Source organism: Cnephaeus nilssonii, assembly GCF_951640355.1.
Source record: "Cnephaeus nilssonii genome assembly, chromosome: 6".
NCBI classification, from domain to species: Eukaryota; Metazoa; Chordata; class Mammalia; order Chiroptera; family Vespertilionidae; genus Cnephaeus; species Cnephaeus nilssonii.
The window spans coordinates 85354018-85374400 of NC_137077.1; the positions used below are offsets into that span (position 1 = coordinate 85354018).

At 37.7% G+C, this 20383-nt stretch overlaps 1 protein-coding gene across 2 annotated transcripts in view; it reads right to left on the reverse strand.

Moving 5' to 3' along the window:
• The window catches only part of EEA1 (early endosome antigen 1), a 157966-nt gene that overhangs the window by 44792 nt on the left and 92791 nt on the right, over positions 1–20383 (reverse strand). For both annotated transcript variants that reach the window (XM_079774076.1, XM_079774077.1), the window contains 5 exons: positions 15253–15402; positions 14667–14786; positions 9943–10146; positions 6782–6982; positions 5697–5810 (listed from right to left, as the gene is read on the reverse strand). In XM_079774076.1, the coding sequence (XP_079630202.1) occupies positions 5697–5810; positions 6782–6982; positions 9943–10146; positions 14667–14786; positions 15253–15402 (789 nt within the window). The remainder of the gene's footprint in view (positions 1–5696; positions 5811–6781; positions 6983–9942; positions 10147–14666; positions 14787–15252; positions 15403–20383) is intronic.

Sequence of the window (20383 nt, forward strand, 5' to 3'; positions counted from 1 at the left end):
GAAAGAGCAAAATAAAAATTACTAATAAATCCATCACCCACAGATAAACACAATTAATATTCGATAACTTTTCTTCTAGTCTGTTCTGTGTATTAGTTTCTGTTTTTTTATTTCAAATTTTAAAATAAAAATAGGAACTAACTTTACATACTGTTTCACTGTAATCTCCTTTATCGTATATAAAAAAGACTAATATGCAAATTGACTGAACAGCAGAATGACAGGTTGCTGTGATGTGCACTGACCACCAGGGGGCAGACGCTCAACATAGGAGCTGCCCCCTAGTGGTCAGTGTGCCAGAGCTGGGCTCATGGCTGGCAAACGCAGTGGCAGTGGCAGGAGCCTCTCCTGCCTCCGCAGCAGCACTAAGGATGTCCAACTGATGGATTAGGCCCACTCCCCAGGGCTCCTGGACTGCGAAAGGACACAGGCCAGGCTGAGGGACCGCCCCCCGGAATGCATGAATTTCGTGCACCAGGCCTCTAGTTGTTACATAACAATGCATCTCGAAACTATGACATTTTCTAGAATATGATTATACTTGACTGCATAAATTTCCATTTTATTGATACAGTCCATTTTTATCCAAATATCCTATTTCATTTTATTTTTAAATTTATCTTTATTGAAAGTATTACAGATGTCCCCCTCTTTGCCCCTCAGTTACCCCCTCTTCCTTGCATCCACACCCTCTTCCCCAGGCCTTCAACTATTGTCTGTGTCCATGAGTTATGCATATCTATATATATAAAACCCTAATATGCAAATAGACTGAATGGCAGAACAACCAAACAACCAATCTCTATGAAGTGCACTGACCACTAGGGGGCAGGCATGTGGAACATGGCGAGTGTCAGCTGCAGACAGCAAAGCACAGAACATGGCGGGCATCGGCCGTGACGGGATGGTGGAGCAGGTGAGCGGGGGCGCCAGTCCAAGGCGGGGCACCAGGTGCTGTCATAGGGGCAAGCCTCTGGTGGTTACTGAACATTCTATGCTCCTGCGTGCCGCAGTCCCACTGGGCACTCGCACCTGCTATCGGCGCCCACATCTGCTGCCGGCATCGGCCCTACTCACACCCACTGCCAGCACTGGAGCTGCCGCTGGCACCCGCTGCTGGCGCCTGGTGCCAGCCCTGATTGCTCGGCGCCGTCAGTGGGTATGAGTGGTGGCTGCCAGCCTCAATCGCCCCTGAGTGCTTCTCCACCGCCCCCTGCTCCTGAGGGGAGATCAGGGCTGGCACACCTGCTCGCATCTACTGACAGTGCAGGCCCCGCTCACACCTGCTGCTGGTGATGGCCCCAACCGCTCCGTGCCATCAGTGGGTGTGAGCGGGGCCGGCGCCGTCAGTGCATGGGAACAGCAGCAGCGGGAGCGGGGATGCCAGCAGACAGAGGACTGGGGACTGTGGTGGGAGGGGCCAGGCGGGGGCACGAAGGATAGGCCAAGATCTGCCTCTGTGCCCACAGCAGCCTCTCCGCCCACAGTTCTTTTCAAGGTACACTGGGCCCCTAGTATGCATATAAGTTCCCTGGTTAATCTCTCCCCACCCCCCAATCCTTCCCTCTGAGATTCATCAGTCAGTTCCATGCTTCTATGTCTCTGGATATATTTTATTCATCAGTTTATTCTATTCATTAGGTTCCACATATGAGTGTGAAGCTTGTCTTTCTCTGACTGGCTTATTTCACTTAGCATAATACTCTGCAGGTCCCTCCATGCTGACTCAAATGGTAAAAGATCCTTCTTTTTACTGCTGAATAGTATTCCATGGTGTAAATGTACCACAGCTGTTTTATCCACTCATCTACTGATGGGCAAGGAAACTGGGCTGTTTCCAGATCTTAACTATCGTAAATTGTGCTGCTATGTACATGGGGAGGGGTGCATATTCTTTCTGATTGGTGTTTCGGAATTCTTAGGATAGATTCCTAGAAGTGGGATCATTGGGTCAAATGGCAGTTCCATGTTTAATTTATTTTTAATTTAAATTCTTTATTGTTTAAAGTATTACATAAGTCTCCTTTTACCCCATTAACCTCTCCCCAGCCACTCGCACCCTCCAGCACATGCCCTCACCCCCCTACTGTCTGTGTACATTGGTTATGCTCATATGCATGCATACAAGTCCTTTGGTTGATCTCTTACTCCCCCCACTCCCACCCCCACCTTCCCTCTTAGGTTGGACAGTCGGTTCCATGTTTAATTTTTTGAGGAAACTCCATACTGTTTTCCATAGTGGCTGCACCAGTCTGTATTCCAAACAGTAGTGTATTAGGGTTCCCTTTTCTCCACATACTCATCAGTACTTATCATTTGTTGATTTGTTGATGGTAGCCATTCTGACAGGTGTGAGGTGATACCACATTGTCATTTTAATTTGCATCTCTGATGATTAGTGACTTTGAGCATTTTTCCATATGTCTCTTGGCCATTAGTATGTCCACTTTGTAGAAGTGTTTATTTAGGTCCTTTGCCCATTTTTTAACTGGATTGTTTATCTTCCTTTTGTTAAATTATATGAGTTCTTTATATATTTTAGAAATTAACCCCTTATCAGATGTATCATTAGCAAATATGTTCTCCCATACAGTGGGCTCCCTTTTCATTTTGTTAATGCTTTCTTTGGCTGTGCAGAAGCTTTTTAGTTTGGTATAGTCCCATTTGTTTATTTTCTCCTTTGTTTCCCTTGCCCTACCAAACATATTGCTACAAGAGATGTCTGAGATTTTGCTGCCTATGGTTTTTTCTAGGATCTTTATAGTTTCATGACTTATAGTTAAGTCTTTTATTCATTTTGAGTTTATTCTTGTGTATGGTATAAGTTGGTGGTCTAGTTTCATTTTTGTGCATGTACTTGTCCTATTTTCCCCAAACCATTTATTGAAGAGACTGTTTTAACTCCATTTATGCTCTTGTCTCCTCTGTCAAATATTAATTGAGCATAATAGCTTGGGTTGATTTCTGGGTTCTTTGTTCTGTTTCATTGATCTATATGTCTGTTCTTGTGCCAGTACCAGGCTGTTTTTATTACAATGGCTTTGTAATATAATTTGATATCTGGGTATTGTGATCCTCCTACTTTATTCTTCTTTCTCAAGATTGCTGCTGCTACATGGGGTCTTTTTTGGTTCCATATAAATTTTTGGACTAGATCTGTGAAATATGCCATTGGTATTTTAATAAGGATTGCACCGAAACAATAAATTGCTTTGGATAGTATGGACATTTTGATTATGTTAATTCTTCCTATCCATGAGCATGGTATATTCTTCCATATGTTTGTATCTTCCTCTATTCCTTTTTTCAAGAAATTCAGTTTTCTGAATACAGATCTTTTACCTCCTTGGTTAAGTTTATTCCAAGGTATCTTATTTTTTATTGTTGCAATGGTAAATGGGATTGTTCCTTTAGTTTCTCTTTCTGAGAGTTCATTATTGGTGTATAAAAATACCATCAATTTCTGGATGTTAATTTTATATTCTGCTATTTTGCCAAGTTCATTTGTTAAATCAAGTAGATTTTTGGTGGAGTCTTTAGGGTTTTCTAGGTACAATATCATTTCATCTGCAAATAATGACAATTTTATTTCTGCCTTTCCAAATTGGATGCCTTTTATTTTTTCTTCTTATCTGACAGCTGTGGCTTAGGACTCCTAGTACTATGTTGATTGAGAGTGGTGAAAGCAGACATCCCTGCCATGTTCCTGTTCTTAAGAGAAATGCCTTTAGTTTTTGCCCATTGAGTATGATGTTGACTGTAGGTTTGTCATATGTGGCCCCAAATATCCTATTTTAGATTCTTATATGCTACTAAACTTTCTGCATTTATTAACAGAGATACAAACAACATCCTTAAAGCTGTGATTATTCCCTTAAAATAAAGAACTAAAAGTGAACTAGCATATATGAAAAATCCTAAAATTCTTGAAATAGATTTCCAAACAGCTTCCCCTACCACGATCAAAAGATTGAACGAATATATACAACCCACTAGCAATGTATGAAAGTGTCTTGTTCTTCTAAACCAGTTATGGCAAACCTATGACACGCGTGTCAGCACTGACACGCGTAGCCATTTCTGATGACACGTGGCCGCATGCCGAGGATGAAACATTTGCTGCTCCTGAGGATGAAACATTTGCGACTATAGTCTTGGAGTTAGTTTTTTCCTCAAAGTGACACACTACCCAAGTTATGCTCAGTTTTTTGGCGAAGTTTGACACACCAAGCTCAAAAGGTTGCCCATCACTGTTCTAAACTATCTCCAATCCTTCAAGTATTAAACATATACACACATTTTACTTCTTTAAGGGCATATTCCATTGTTGTCTTAATTTGCAACTGGTTCTTAATGAACTTGAACATTTGCTAATATAGTTTTGATCACTTTTTTGTAGGTTCACTTATTTCTTATGTGAAAGTGTTTTAAATATAAAAGCTATTAACCTTTCATCAGACATACTTCAGAAAATCTTTTATTCTTTTCCTATTAGCTTTAGAATTGTGTTACTAATGTTTGTGGCAGATAAATTTAAAACTTTTATGTGGTTATTCTTATAAATACTTTTTCCATTATAGTTTCTGGCACTGATCTTGTGTTTATAAAATACTTTCCAGATGTGTAAGTAAAAAGCAGGTTGCAAAATAACCTATATAGTGATTCTGTTTATAAAATAAGAATATCACTGTGTGTGTTTGTGTGTGGTTTATGCAATGCTTATAGAAGTCAGAAGGATACATACCAAATTTAATAGCAAATATTCCGTCTAAGGATTGGAGTTTAGGGTAAATATAGAAATCAGTTTTGTTTTGTTAGCTTGATATACTTAGTATAATGTTTTTAAAATTTGGACCAACAACTAGTATTACTTCTCAAATAAAATATAAATTTTAAAACTGCCTACCTGGTGAAAAGTAAGAATAACCTACCAACATTTTGTCCTTTTCCCTAAGAAGGAAGCTTTAAAAAGGTAACTTCTATATTCCCTCCAGCTCCAATGACTCCTACTCCCAAGAAAAGAGAGCAACTTTTATTATTGAGATGGAATGCATGTTGCTCTTTACTGCTTCCAAGTGATAAGTAAATCTGGCTTACGGCCCAGAATGTCTACTAAAAACATGTGTGCAAGTCTGTCTCTCTTTCCCAGTGATTGGCACTTCATGGGATAGAGCAACAATTCAACAATTAAGACTGAATATTTCAGCTCCTCATGAAGTTCTAGACTAGGGGAGAAATACATTAAGAAGGCCCAATCATAGATGCACTATAGATGAGCTTATCAAAAACTAAAAATGAGCCCAGCCAGTGTTGCTCAGTGGTTGAGCGTCAACCTGTGAACCAAGAGGCTACGGTTCGAGTACCGGTCAGGGCACATGCCCAGGGTGCGGGCTTGATCCCCAGTAGGGAGCATGCAGGAGGCAGCCGATCCATCATTGATGTTTCTATCTCTCTTTCCCTCTCCTTTTCCCTCTCTGAAATCAATAAAAACATTATATTTTTAAATGATATTTTTATCTTCATCTGTCTGACTCCTGCATCTATCACTCCAACTGGTTCTGAACTCAGGAAGAAATTAAGGGGAATAAGCAATCAATCACAACAACATAAAACTGAGTGTTATCAATATATATGTTTACACTTAATTATCTATCAGAACATTAGGTTATGGTGTGAACCGCATCAGGTACCCCTACCTGTTGTTTATCTTGTAATGCATTTTGGGCTGTGTCCAAATGATTTTGAAGATCTGCTTTTTGAGCAGTTTTTGCTGCTTCTGCTGACAGCAATAATTCAGTTTTGGCTTTAACCTGTAACAAAATTTACAAGTCATTTAATCCATATTTAGTTATTGATTTCTTGTTGCATGACTATACATTGCTTTTGACACTAAATAATTTAAAATTTTAAGTCATTTGGCAAAAAAACATAAAGATTTAAATATTGAAAAATTAGTATGTGATATCTCCCAAACAGGAAAAAGTAGGAAAGATTCCTAATAATGTTTGGATAAATGTTGAAAAGATGTTCCTATATGTCCTGGAAACACTTCTCTCTCTCTTAAATTGGACATCCATTAATTGGATTATCATATAACTCATCTGATAAACAATTATATTTCAAAAAGAAAGAAATGTATATCCTTATATTCCAAGTTGTTATATTATTTTCTATTTTCAGTGTAATTAAGCTCCTAAAATAAATGGTTCTATAACTTTCTCTACTATAGTATACAATAAGAAACCAATTATGAGAATGGAGAAAGAAGTATGTCTTACTTCTGACCCCACAATTGACCCATTGAACAAAACTTCTATATTGGCCTATGAAAGAATATCTATTTTTAAACATAATGGTACCATATAAAGGTATTTTTTAAATCATACATTTAAAGTAAAATAAAAAGAAAAAAACAAAGTAAAAAATATATTTAACCTAGAAATCTAAAGGTATAATATCAAACTATTTTAAACTTGAAAAACAGTAATAAGAACTTCATGAAAGCAAGGCAAAAAGATTGGTAATTTCAGGAAGTACAGTTTGGCAAAAGAAAGAGGGAAAAAAAGCAAACAAGAAAGCACAACAAATTGTCTAAATACAGCCTTTATATAATTCTTATTCCCAATTTTTGTCCATTAATGAGAGAGGGAGATCAGGCCAGGAAGGGTGGGGTAGGGATGGAGGTTCAAGGGATAGAGAGAGGGAAACAATATTTAAAACATTTAATGGCCTAAAATTAGTGTTTTATTAATATAAATTAATTTGCATAATTCAATATTACCTGTATGTCAAGCTGAGAGACCTTCTCCTTGCTTTCATTTAGCTGACTATTTAATTCATTGACACTGGTTTCTAGGGAAAGGACCCGATCTTGTGCAGCTCTAAGATGTGCCTTCTGCTCTTGCACCTGGTCATGCAAATTCTCCTGGGCTTGTTTATGGCTTTCTGACTGATTCTTCAGCTTCTCTGTCAGTTGAGTTACCTACCACAATAGCAAGACTAATTACAAAGGCACAAGAACTAAGAAACACAAATTCAAGTACCATAAGAATGAAGTGCTCTATGATAGGTTATCTTAATTTTTTTTCAAGAAGAATTGTTCACATCTTTCCAAAAATAAGTAAATATAATATCTCAAAAGCATAAGAAATAACATGAAATTCAAAGATTCCTACTATTTTAAATCCATCTCTATTAAGCTTAAATTTACATGAAACAAAACTAACTGAATTGAATTATATAGAGATTTGATAAATATATGCACTCATTTAATCATCACCACAATCAAGATAGAGAACATTTCAATTACTCCAAAAAATTTCCTCATGCTCCTGTGAAGTCAGTACCCTCCACTCGTCTCTATTTCCAATCATGGATCTGAATAATAAAAGTGCCCCATATATTCTGGATAGTTCTAAATTGTTAGACATATGCATTATAAATACTTTCTCCTACTCTACATCTTGGCTTTTATTTTCAAAATGGTATCCTTTGAAGAGTATACAATTTTTTTATTTAGATGAAATCTAATTCACCTGATTTTTTTTTTTTGGGGGGGGGGGGGTTCATTGAGTTTCATAAATGTGGATTCATAATTTTAATCAAATTAAAAATTTTTTCAGCCATTATTTCTACTAATATTTTCCTCCTCCCCATCCTTCTGTGACTAAGTATATGTGATACTGTGCCACAAGTCATTAATAAGGCACTACTCATTTTTTTCTTGCCTTTTCTCTCTGTGTGCTTTATTTTAAATAGTTTTAATTACCTTCTCTTTATGTTCACTGATACTGTTTTCTACTTGCTTAATCTATGGAGCCCATCCAATGAAATTTTCATTTCAGATCTTCTTTAAATCTCTAGAACAGCAATTTTCAACGTTTTTCATCTCATAGCACACATAAACTAATTACTGAAATTCTACAACACACCAAAAAAAATATAGGGTGTCCCCAAAAAATGTATACACATTTTGAATAATTATAAAAGTAGTGTTTATTAAAATACATTTCATTTCAAGATATAATAAAATCAGATGTTAAAGTGTGCATATATTTTGGGGGACACACTGTATATTTTTGCTGATCTGACCAAAAAGAAGGTATAATTTTGATTCATTTACACTGGACAGCTATTGTTGTGTTTGCTGTTGTCACTTTTTAATTTGACAATATAAGGGAAAGAGATCAGTGCCCCTAATTAAAATAGTCAGGTATTGCATGTTTTAAAATTTTGGGGGGTACAATGGTTGAAAATTGCTGCTCTATAAGTTCTATTTGGTTCTGTTTTATTGACTTCACTATTTCTATTATTATAGTTTTTCTTTTATATCCATAAATATATAAGAACTTTTTAAAGTAGTTGTCTGGTGATGCCATGATCTTTCACTTCAGAGTCTCATTTCCATTGAATGATTGTTCTCCTGCTTACAACTCATGTTTTCAGCTTCTTCATATGTCCAACAATTTTTTTATATTTATTGTGACAGCTCTGGATTTTACTGAATTCTTTCAAAAAAAATGTTGACTTTTGTTCCAGCATTTAATGTACTTGTGGTTCAGCTGGATCCTTTCTAGGTTTGTTTTTATGCTTTCTTAGGTTGGATACACACTAACTTTTTACTCTAGTACCATTAGAGGTGTGACGTATCTGGATGTTTCTCTCTCTCCCTTTCCCTTCCACTCTCTGAAATCAATAAAAACATGTTTTAAATGATATTTTTATCTTCATCTTCAATCGGTCATTCTGGTTGTTCCACCGTAATGGTCGCTTAGGCTTTTATTATATACTAGAGGCCCAGTGCACGACATTCGTGCACTGGGGGGTTGGGGGTTCCTCAGCCCGGCCTGTGCCCTCTCATAGTCTGGGATCCCTTGGGGGATGTCCGCCTGCCCGCTCCCTGCCACCACTGCTGCGCTCACCAGCTGTGAGCCTGCCTTCTGGCCGAGCAGCACTCCTCCTGCGTTGAGCATCTGCCCCCTGGTGGTCAGTGTGCATCATAGTGACTGGTCATTCTGCCGTTTGGTTGATTTGCATATTGGGGTTTTATTATATAGGATAGATTTTGTTAGTCATTGTTTTTTCAAAACATAAAATTCCATAAGGCAAGTATTATCCTATCTAATAAAGAGGGAATATGCTAATTGACCCTCGTGCCATCACAAAAATAGTGGCGCCCACAGCCAATAAGGAGGGAATATGCTAATTGACTTCCCTGCCCTCAAAGATGGCGGTGCCCACAGCCACAAGATGGCGGTGCCCAGTCCCCTCAGCCCCACTGGGGCAGCAGGTATGTGCCAAGGCCGGGCCCACCCCCAGGCAGGCCTGGCCACTCCACACACCTGCCTCCAGAGCCCCCCAGTCCCCTCAGCTCCCCAGCCGCCCATGGCCGGCCTGAGGTTCAGGCAAGCCTTGGATGGTGGCTGCCCAGCCGCCCAGAGCCGCCCAAGGCTCAGGTAACCAGGGCCGGCCAAGGCTTGCACTGCTGGCAGTAGCAGCAGCAGAGGTGTGATGGGGCGTCGCCTTCCCCTGATCGCTGGGTCACCTCCCACCCCTGAGGGCTCCCAGACTGTGAGAGGGGGCAGGCCAGGCTGAGGGATTCCCCGCTCCAGTGCATGAATTTTCATGCACCGGGCCTCTAGTTATTAATAACATCTCTACTTTTCAAATGAGCTAAGAAGGTGAAATGATTTGCTTGTGTTCATATAGGAAATAAGTTATATCCTGGGACATGAACTGAGGTTTCCTGTCTCAAATCATGTTAACTTAATTTCACTACAATGGCAACCTACCTCTAAGGTAAATTATATGGCATTTGTCAAAATATATAATATAAAAAGTACTAAAAATAACCATAATGAAGAATCATTTAAGTAAAGAATTTCATAAGATTTAGAGAGATAACAGTGAATTTTAGAAAAAGAATAGATCTGACAAGCTTACTTGTTCCTGCAATGTATGGTTTTTTTCTTGTAACTGGTTAAGAACAGCAGTCTCCCCTTCACCAGCCTGAATTTTTGCATAAAGATCTTCTCTTTCCTTTTCTAGTAAGGAAGTATTTTCTTTACTCTTCTGTAATAAGGCTTCAAGGTTCTGGATCTTTTGGTCCTTATCACCAATTTGACGTAGTACTTGTTCCAAATCATTCTGTAAAGAATTGAAAACTAACCTTAAGGACAGAGAACTTAAAAAGTTATTCCTTAAACATAAAATAATTGATAATATATTTAGTAATTCAAATACTTAGTCTGAATTTTTTTTACTAATCATTTTAACCTTGCAAATGTAATTAAATAATTAATACTATATATTTAATATAAATCTATATTATTGATAATAAATTAGAATTTAACAACAAAAAAACAAAACTTCAATGAACCACATCTTACTGTAACACTCTGACCTCACCACCTACTACTCTTGTTCAATCATTTGAGACACATGGGACTCCTCATTACTCCTTAATCACACCAGGCACACTCCCATCTCAGAGCCTTTGCATTAATGTTTTCTTCTATCTGGAATATACAGTGCTCACAGTCCTGGCTCATTTTCTCTTCTTCAAATGTTTATTCAAATGTCAGCTTTTGAGGGAGGCCTATCATGACCAATACACTTAAAATCGCAGCCTTTCCCAATATCCTCTCTCCTGAATATTTTCTTTTCTTCCCAAAGCACTTATCTTCTAACACTAAAGAACTTACTTATTTTTCATGCTTACCTGCCTCCCTCCACCTCCTCACTAAAATATATGCTCCACAAAGATGAGGATTTTGGTCTGTTTTATTCATTGATTATCTAAGACACATAAGCTCTAAGATACTTGTTGAAAATAAATGACCGCATTCTAACACGCAGACACTCAAGACTCACTTCAATACCTCAAAAGGACTCTTCTATCAATACCACAAGGGATCCCTCTTCCACTCCACCAAAGTAATGTTACACAGAGCACAGGGCAAGAGCCCACATCTAGAACAATCCCCATTAACGTTTTCAAGCTGTCTGACCCACAGCCTCAATCGTTTTAAGAGTCAGAGAGCCTCTACCCAAAACAAGGCCCTAACAAGTTCCTCTGCCAGTCCTGAGACAGAGCCAGCAACCACCTGGTATCCTCAATACTTTATACCAATATCAAAATATTTGAGATTAGTCACTTTTAAACATGCTTCTCATCCCTCTAAACTTCAATCACTTAATGAGGAAAGACAACCTGACCTCTCTGCTCTCATCCTCTTTTCTGCCACTAATGACCCCACTCTCCACATTCCCCCAATCTAGAACCACAGGTCTAAGCTTTTTTCCAGTCACTCTGTTTCCAAGGAGTAACTGATATGTGGTTTTCTCTTTACAGACCCTGATTCCCCCTTAGTCCTTTCTTATACTAAGGCCCATTCCTGTGGGAAAGCAGGGAAGTTGACCCTTTCCTGGTTTTTCACCACCATTGCTCTCTCCCTTATGTAAAAGTTTCACGCTGCTTTGGATAGTAAGTAAATAATTCATTTATTCTACCCTCTATTCTGTGTTGCTATCATCTATAAATCCCTACCTCATTCACTGAAGACTTGAGACCTGATTTAGTCTTTCTCTCAATCCCAATTTCTGCCAATTTCCTGGGAAATACAAAATACATAGAGAATTAAAAGCACGGCTTCAACATTCATATCACCTTAATTCCTATACCTTTACTCATTCTATTCAATCATTCACATGTAGAATCTTGTAATCACCTGGAATTGTTCCAGATGAAAAATTTCATCTATCCTACTCTGTGACCACAACTTCCTGACCATCTTCCAATTTCATGACCTCATTTCTGCTCTTCAGTGTCAAAAAGACATTCATCTCTATTTTTTTTAGCTTTTTTAGCATAAGTTTAACTTCTCTTCCTGAACCTCACATATGGATATGAACTAACCTTAACTCTTCTTTCAACCACATTCTCCATTTCTTTACCCCCAAATTTCCAATACAGCCACCCCCAAGAAAGCCTAGATTAATACTGCAATCTGCTTCCTTCATCTTTACCTCTCTAAACATTGTTAGAGCAAAATCACAAAATTCCACAGATTGGTGCCACTACAAATTTCTAGACTTCAATCTCCATCACATACTCAGAATCATCCTATCATTTACCTTAATGAGGTTTTCACCCTCAAACATTTCCCTCAATAACTGTGTAAAAGCTTCAATATTCTCTCAAATTCTGCCTGCTTGACACTCAGCTATTATCCCAACTTTATCCAAAGGGGGAGTGGAGGGTGGATATTCAGGAATATCTACTTTGATTTTCCATCTCCTTACCCATAAAGGTTAAGGATAAATTCAAATTTACTGTATCAGTGACATCATAGCTTTTTCTCAATAACTTATTTCTTCAGTCACCTCTCCTCCAACATCCTCAATTACTCCCTTTCCATCAGTTTGTTTGTCCTAGATTATAAACATGTTCAGATATCTCTCATTCTCCCAAACACTTCCTGAACCAAGCCCTCCTCCAGGCTCTGGCTCAGTCTTCATACAATTCACATTTAAATTTCAAACGTAATACATATTTACTTTCCTAACTCCCTCATTTCTCATTTACTCATCAGTCAAAAATTAGACTTTCAACTACTTCACTTTATTTAAATTGCATTTGATAAGGTCACAAATTTACTTCTTAATTACTTAATCCAGTGGACATTTTTCATTCATCATACTGGGCATCCCTACCACATACCCAGCTTTGAAGTCCTTTAGCTTCCATTCTGTAGGCCCTCTGATCATTCTCTCTTTGGGCTGTTCTTCCTCTACTCATTTATTTTTTGAGTTTTTATTCCTGGTTAATAACATTATGTACAACCTATATCATTTCTTGTCTGGATCACTGTAGTAGTTGGTTAGCTAATTTTTTTGCTTCTACTAGTGTGCCCCTACTATCTACTCTCAAAACAGCAGCCAGAGTACCTGTGAAATTATAAGTCAGATCATGTTACTCCTTTGCTCAGAACCCTCCAATGATTTCTCATCTCACTCAAGAGTAAAATTCTTAAAATAACCTAAAGGGCTCGACATGTTCTGACCCTCTATGATTTCTCTGTGTCCATTTTAATACTTCTCACCACTCCAACCACTGGCTTCCTAAATTCCTTAGATATGCTCCTGCCTCAGGGCTTTTAATATACTGATGTTCTTCTCTTCTGATATCCACATGGCTCACAACCTCCTTCCTTCAGGATTTTCATCTTCTCAGAGGGGCCTTCCTTGGCATGCTAGCTCCCAACCCTTTTTTCATCACCATTTAATACACTTATATTTTGCCTATTTACTTTGGCTTTTATTTGTCCCTCACTAAGGTCCCTGGGAGCCGACAGTTTTATCTGTTTTCTTCACTGTCATATCTACAAAATCAATTATTTGGCTAAGAGCAGACATTAACATTTATTTGTTGACTGAGTAAATGAAAGAGCAAATAAATGAATACAGTATTTTGATTCCTGTCCCTGTGACTCTCCAAATTCAGAAGGGAAAGACAGGCACATTACTTACTCCCTTCTTTTAACTGGGTGGCAATTTTAGAGTTAGTGAATGAGGGTCCCCTAATATTATTTTTAAAAATATTTTGTGCCCAGCCAGCATGCTCAGTGGTTGAGCATTGAGCTATGAACCAAGAGGTCACTGTTTGATTCCTTGTCAGGGCACATGCCCAGGTTGTGGGCTCAATCCCCAGTAAGGGGCATGCAGGAGGCAAACAATCAATGATACTCTCTCTTCATTGATGTTTCTATCTCTCTCTCTCCCTCTCTGAAATCAATAAAAATATATTTTAAAAAAATATATTATGTGTGCATAGCATTAGATTGTCATTTCCCAGGAGACAGCACTGTGTCTTACTCATCTCTTTATTCTCAGTGAGTACCACAGGACCTAACATACAGGGCTCAATAATATCCAATGAATTAATGAAAGATTGAAGGAATAAGTGAGTGTTAAAATTGAATTCATTTCAAATATCTGGGCACCCTCTTTCCCTCAACATAACAAAACAAAAATTTAACTTCTTTTAATTTTCTAAGCTATCCTATAGAATCTATATAAATTTAACCATTTATATTTTCTATATCAAAAATGCCAATGTTCATATAATAGTTCTGAAGTAGGAAAAGACATGACCAACAAACACTATGTTCTCCTGTAGAAAACACAAAATGTTATTTTTTACTGGATTAACTAAACCAAGAAATTTTATTCATATTTTTTTATTTTTCAAATAAGTTATTTAAACAATACACCTGAAACTAATATAATATGGCATGTCAAAAGTAATTGAAAAATAAATAAATAATAATAATAGCAATACTAAATAATAGTATATTAGGTATAAAAATAATTTAAATAAGTAATATAAACTTTATTTAAATAAATAAGTTTAATATACATTTAGTTAATAAAGAAATTAAATAACTAAAGATTTTTAAAGAAATAAATTTACTTATAATAAATAATTTTAAAATATTTTAGAGAAAATTTCAACATAGCAATAAAAAGAAAAAGATTTTCTGATTATCCAGATACTAAAAATTATCAAAATCTTTCATAATCAAGTATTTTGCATTATCTAGTTTTAGCAAAGGAAAGTTTTGGCTATTTTTATTTAAAAGGCTAATAATTCAAATAATATTTACCTGAGCTTCTCGAAGTTTTGCTGTAGTGCTTTGCTGAAGAGCTTGTTGTTCTTGATGCTGTTGCTTTGTTTTCTCTAATTGATGCTGCAGTTCTGTGGAATTTGTTACATTTTCCTTTAACTTAAAAAATGTAGACTGTCAGATGACAACTTAAAGGCATAATGTTATCAGTCATAAATATCAGGTATTACTTCACATCTCACAATTCTCTAGTCTGAAGAAAAAACTAAATTCAGGCAATATATAATAAAATCAACCTTATATGCAATATCTCATTGTTTATAGAATATTAATATCATGATTAAGAAACTATTCCCTAGGAATAGATTGTCATCCTGAGAAGAATTCAATTCTTTCTCCAGGATCCCATTTATTTTATTATTGTGTCTTGTATACCAATGTGATCAAGGAATTACATAAAAATTTCTTCTAACAATAATCTAAACCATGTTATCAATATTTGTTTTATTTTTTTCTACAACCATAATTATCACTTATTGAAAAGAATGAATCATAACAATATTCAAGATATCTCAACTCCATCAACAAATTTGCTAACATAAACTCATCTGAAATGCTAGCTTACCTCTTCTTCTAAACGAGAAAGTTTGAGTTGTAAATCAGCTACTTGCTGTTCTTTATCCATCAACTTCTCACTTGAAAGCTGTCTCTGTTCCTTCAGCCTTCCATGAGCTTCCCCTAGTTGGCGTTCTGTCTCCAGAAGTTTGCTATGTAACTTTAAAAAATAAAATAATTAAATAATTTATACACACACACACACACACACACACACACACACACACACACATACATACATATATATGTATAAACACATGCAGGACCATCACTACCGCCACCTAGTTTTCAAACAATATTTTATTTTTCACCAATATTAGTATAATATCATAATTTTCATGATCCAACTCAATTTTAATCACATAAATTATGATGAATCCCATAAAATTGTAATTAAATATCACATTTTCTGATTTTCTTGCTCTTTTAAAAAATACAGTGAAACAAAAGGTCTTGTTTGGACATAAGTATTGGAATCTCTTGAAGAACTTAAAATAACCAAGTGAAAGTTAAAAATTAAGACACTCAAAGCATAGGCATATTCCACAATATTTTTTAAAATATGTTTTTATTGATTTCAGAGAGAGGGAGATGAAGATATAGATACATGATGAGAGAGCAACATTGAATGGCTGCCTCCTGCATGCCCCCTAATGGGGATCAAGCCTGCAACCCCTGCATGTGCCATGAAGGGAAATCAAACCGGCAACTTCCTGGTACACAGGACCATGCTCAACCAACTGAGCCACACTGGCTGGGCTCCACAGTATTTTTAAACATTACTACTGTTTTTTCATATTTATGAACCACCACAATTTACTTCTTACATTGGGTATTGAAGAGAACACAAAGCATCCTAAAGTCCTCAAAATGGTACAACATCCTACCTAATAAAATGGTAATATGCAAATTACCATCACTCACTATGCCCACGATTGGGCCGTTGGGAGGCTGGGGGCGGGACTTGGGGTGGCCGATTGGGCTGGCGGGGGGCGGGGACTAATGAGTCCCCGCCCCCCGTTCCTCCTGCCAGCCCCAACGGCTGGCGCTGCTGGAGAACCCATGGGGCCAGTGGAAGGCGCCGGTGCAGAACTCGGGGTGGCTGATTGCGTGGCTGCCGGCACCAGTTTTCCGCCAGCACCAGTTTTCCTCTGGCCATCTGCTGATCGGAGCACCTCCCGCTAGCGCGATGGGCCATCCTGAGTTCCTCCAGCACCTGGAGGAACTCAGGGTGGCCGATTGCGCTGGCGGGAGGCGCTCCAATCGGCGGGTGGCCAGAGGAAACAGCGCTGGAGGAACTCGGGGTGGCTGATCGCGCTGGCGGGAGGCGCTCCCATCAGCGGGTGGCCAGAGGAAAACTGGTGCTGGCGGAAAACTGGTGCCGGCAGCCAGGTGAAGGAAGGTCCTTTGCACGAAACTTCGTGCAACGGGCTTCTAGTTTCTAAATAAAATAGAGAGAATAATTTAAAAATAAATATTAGGGGATCTTCATTCACTAACTCTAAAATCGCCACCCAGTTAAAAGTAGAAGAGAGAAAAAAAAAGTAGAAGAGAAATTTGACCTGGAACTAAATCAGAACTCAAATTCATTATTCTTTCTAATACCACCAGAAATAATAGTTACTTTCTTTTGGGATTGGGAAGGGGGGTTAGTTCCATTAAAAAAATAAAAGTTTGTATTAATTTCAAAAGAATTGCTGCACATGCCCTGGCCGGCTTGGCTCAGTGGATAGAGCGTCGGCCTGCGGACTGAAGGGTCCCAGGTTCAATTCTGACCAAGAGCAAGTGCCTGGGTTGCGGGCTCGATCCCCAGTGGGAGGCGTGAAGGAGGCAGCCGATCAATGATTCCCTCTCATCATTGATGTTTCTATCTCTCTCTCCTTCTCCCTTACTCTCTGAAATCAATAAAGAAATATATTAAAAAAAAAAAAAAGAATTGCTGCACAAGTGCTGTGAGTATAGAAAAAAAATTGTTGCATGGAGATAAGAATGCAGGACATTTGGAAAGGCTTCAGTGGTTGAGCATCGACTTATTAACCAGGTGATTAAGGTTCGATTCCCAGTCAGGGCACATGACCAGGTTACAGGCTCAATCCCCAGTGGGGGAGTGCAGGAGGCAGCTGATCAATGATTCTCTCTCATCACTGATGTTTCTCTCTATTTCTCCCCATCTCCCTTCCTCTCTGAAATCAATAAAAATATATTTTAAAAATAAAAAACATTCTATGCAATTGCAGTCAATCAAAATTATGTTAAATCTTCAGATATTAAGACTCTATAGCCTTTATGCCATATTTATACTCATATGCTCTATAATTGCATATTTCTCCATAAAAATTTATAATTGGCAAGGGAAAAGATAAAGTTCTATCAGTAAAGTAGACACCTGCTATTTTCTTATGCTATGAAACAACCTATGGCTATCAAAATATATACTATGCTTTAAAAAAAGATTTCTAAAGTAAAACATGCTTCCATCTAACTAAAACAGGATTCAATAATAGTTAAAGACAATAAATTTTTATTATCTTTTTCCTTAGCCAGCACCATAACATCTGTCTCCTTTTCATTCTTCTTTTTAAAATGCAGTGAGTTAGCATTATAGTAAAACCTTGATATAACAGACTAATTTGGGTGAGGGGGTATCCATTAAAGCTAAAAGTACATATATAATAAAGTAGGTTTTCCGAATGCATATGTTTAAAAAACTAACAAATTAGTTTGCCTGTTTTTACTTATGTAGATACATTTGTATAATTAAAATTGAATATATATGAAAAGTTTAATTTTGCAGAAAAGTTTTCTATATGTACTACTGTAATTTTAAATTTATACTGAATAGGTCTAGTAAATGTTTGCATTTACCAGTCACCACAAGTAAACAAATGCACACGGCTGAGGTGTGGCTTAGTGCACGCAGTAACATCGGCCTGGCACACGTCAAGTCTGCTGCAGAAAGTCACCCCATGCAACAATAGAACCAACAACAGAAACAATTACCAAAGGAGATGTGGTGTGATCATGTGGCTAATCACTGGCTGAACATTGTTTACTAGCAGTAACTCTTGGATTAAAGTATGTAGACTATAGTTATAGATATGTAATGTTTACTTATGTCAGTGAAATTACTACAGTGTTTTTTCCAACATATGGCCTATTTACTAAAATTTGTTAAAAAATAACAGTGTAGCCCTGGCCAATGTGGCTAAATGGTTAGAGTTCTGGCCCCGTGCACTGAAGGGCCACAGGTTAGAATCCTGGTTAAGGGCACATATTTGGGTTGCAGGTTAGATCCTACTCCAGTCAAGGAGAATTCGGGAGGCAACCAACTGATGTGTCTCTCTCATATCGATATTTCTCTCTCTCTCTCTCTCTCTCTCTCTCTCTCTCTCTGTCTCTCTCTCTCTCTCTCCCCATGCCTCCCTTCCACTCTCTCTAAAAATCAATGGAAAAAATATCCTTGGGTGAGGATTAATAAAAAAAATAAAAATAAATTAAAAATATTTTTAAAAAATAACTGCATTAATAACAAAAAATAACCTGTTAATTTAGTTATAAGCAAATCTTGGTTAAAAGCATTTTAAAATTACATATGGAGTGGAAATTTTAACTGTTAAATCCTAAGTTCATTAAACAGAGGTTCACAAAATCAAAGGTTTATTATATAACTAGAGGCCTGATGCACAAAACTCATGTAAGAGTAGGCCTTCCTTCCCCCAGTTGCCGGCATGGCTTCCCTCCAGCACCGGGACCCGGGCTTCACTCAAGCTGCCAGCAGGCATTCAGGACCCCAGCAGCCCCGGCTTCATCCAGAAGGACGTCCAGTCTAATTAGCACATTACGTTTTTATTATTATAGATAACTATCCAAACTCTCCTTCTCACTAAAAGAACTAGGTCTAATCTTGATATGTGAAAGCAAAGGAGGCTTTCAAAGTAAGCTCATATTGCAAGCATCTAAGTGTTCGACCTCTTACAAATAGGCACCACCCATATCTAGTTCCTAAACTTACTGGATAAGAATCTCCTGCTATCATTGTTAATACACAGAAAATCAGACCTCATCCCTAAAAGTTTAGATATAATATTTAGATTCAGGAGAGTTCAGAAATCACTTGCCAAAAAGCAACACTTTAAAAAGCAGTAGTTTTCAATTTCAACTGCCCAGTCCAACCACAGAGGAAATGCTTAAATATATTAATGTCCAGGCATACACCAGAGATAGTGATTTAATTGAATCAAGGGTGAGGCATAGATATTTTCATTTTTAAATTTCCCCAGGTGATTCCAATGTGCAGACAGAGTTGAGAACCACTGAATTAAAGATAACTATTGTTCTAAAGTAACTAAAGGGAAGAGAAAAAATATATGTATTTTTAATAATTTTGTCATTCATTACTGTATGATTCCTGATAAATCCTTGAACTTTAATAAATTAATGAATCGCAAATTGAAGTTGGCCAAGAGTGGCAGCAGGCCCAAATAACTTATACAGTGATGGTATACCATTTTAGAGTAAATATGTTATAGAAAAAGAGGTTAAGTTAAAAGTAAAAATAGCCCAGTAGTGTTGCTCAGTGGTTAAGCCTCGACCTATGAACCAGGAAGTGACAGTTCAATTCCCAGTCAGGGTACATGACCAGGTTGCCAGCTCGATCCCCAGTAGGAGGTGTGCAGGAGACAGCCAACCAATGATTCTCTCTCTCATCATTGGTGTTTCTTTCTTTCTCTCTCTCTCTCTCCTTCTCTGAAATCAATAAATATATTTAAAAAACATATATATTTTTTTAAAGTAAAAATAGAAGGTGACGACACAGTTCTGAAGTCCAGGGGGTTTGTGGGCACTGATGGCTTCCTGAGGCTCTAATTCCCTTAGAGTAGGTGTGGAGTGGCCCTGATCTCTGAGTCCCCAGCATGCATAGGCACCTGGGATGATATTAACCTGACACCCGCTGCACACTCTGGTATCTGGCTCAGCCCAGAGGCTGTATCTTTTCCACATCCACCATGGAGGAGACCTTCTGAGACATGCGGAAAGTCCTCTGGGTGGTGAAGAAAAATGACACAGCCAAGGGATCACTGACCTGCTGTCCAAGGGTTGCATGAAGCTGAGAGAAGGACTTTCTAAATTCAACAAGATCT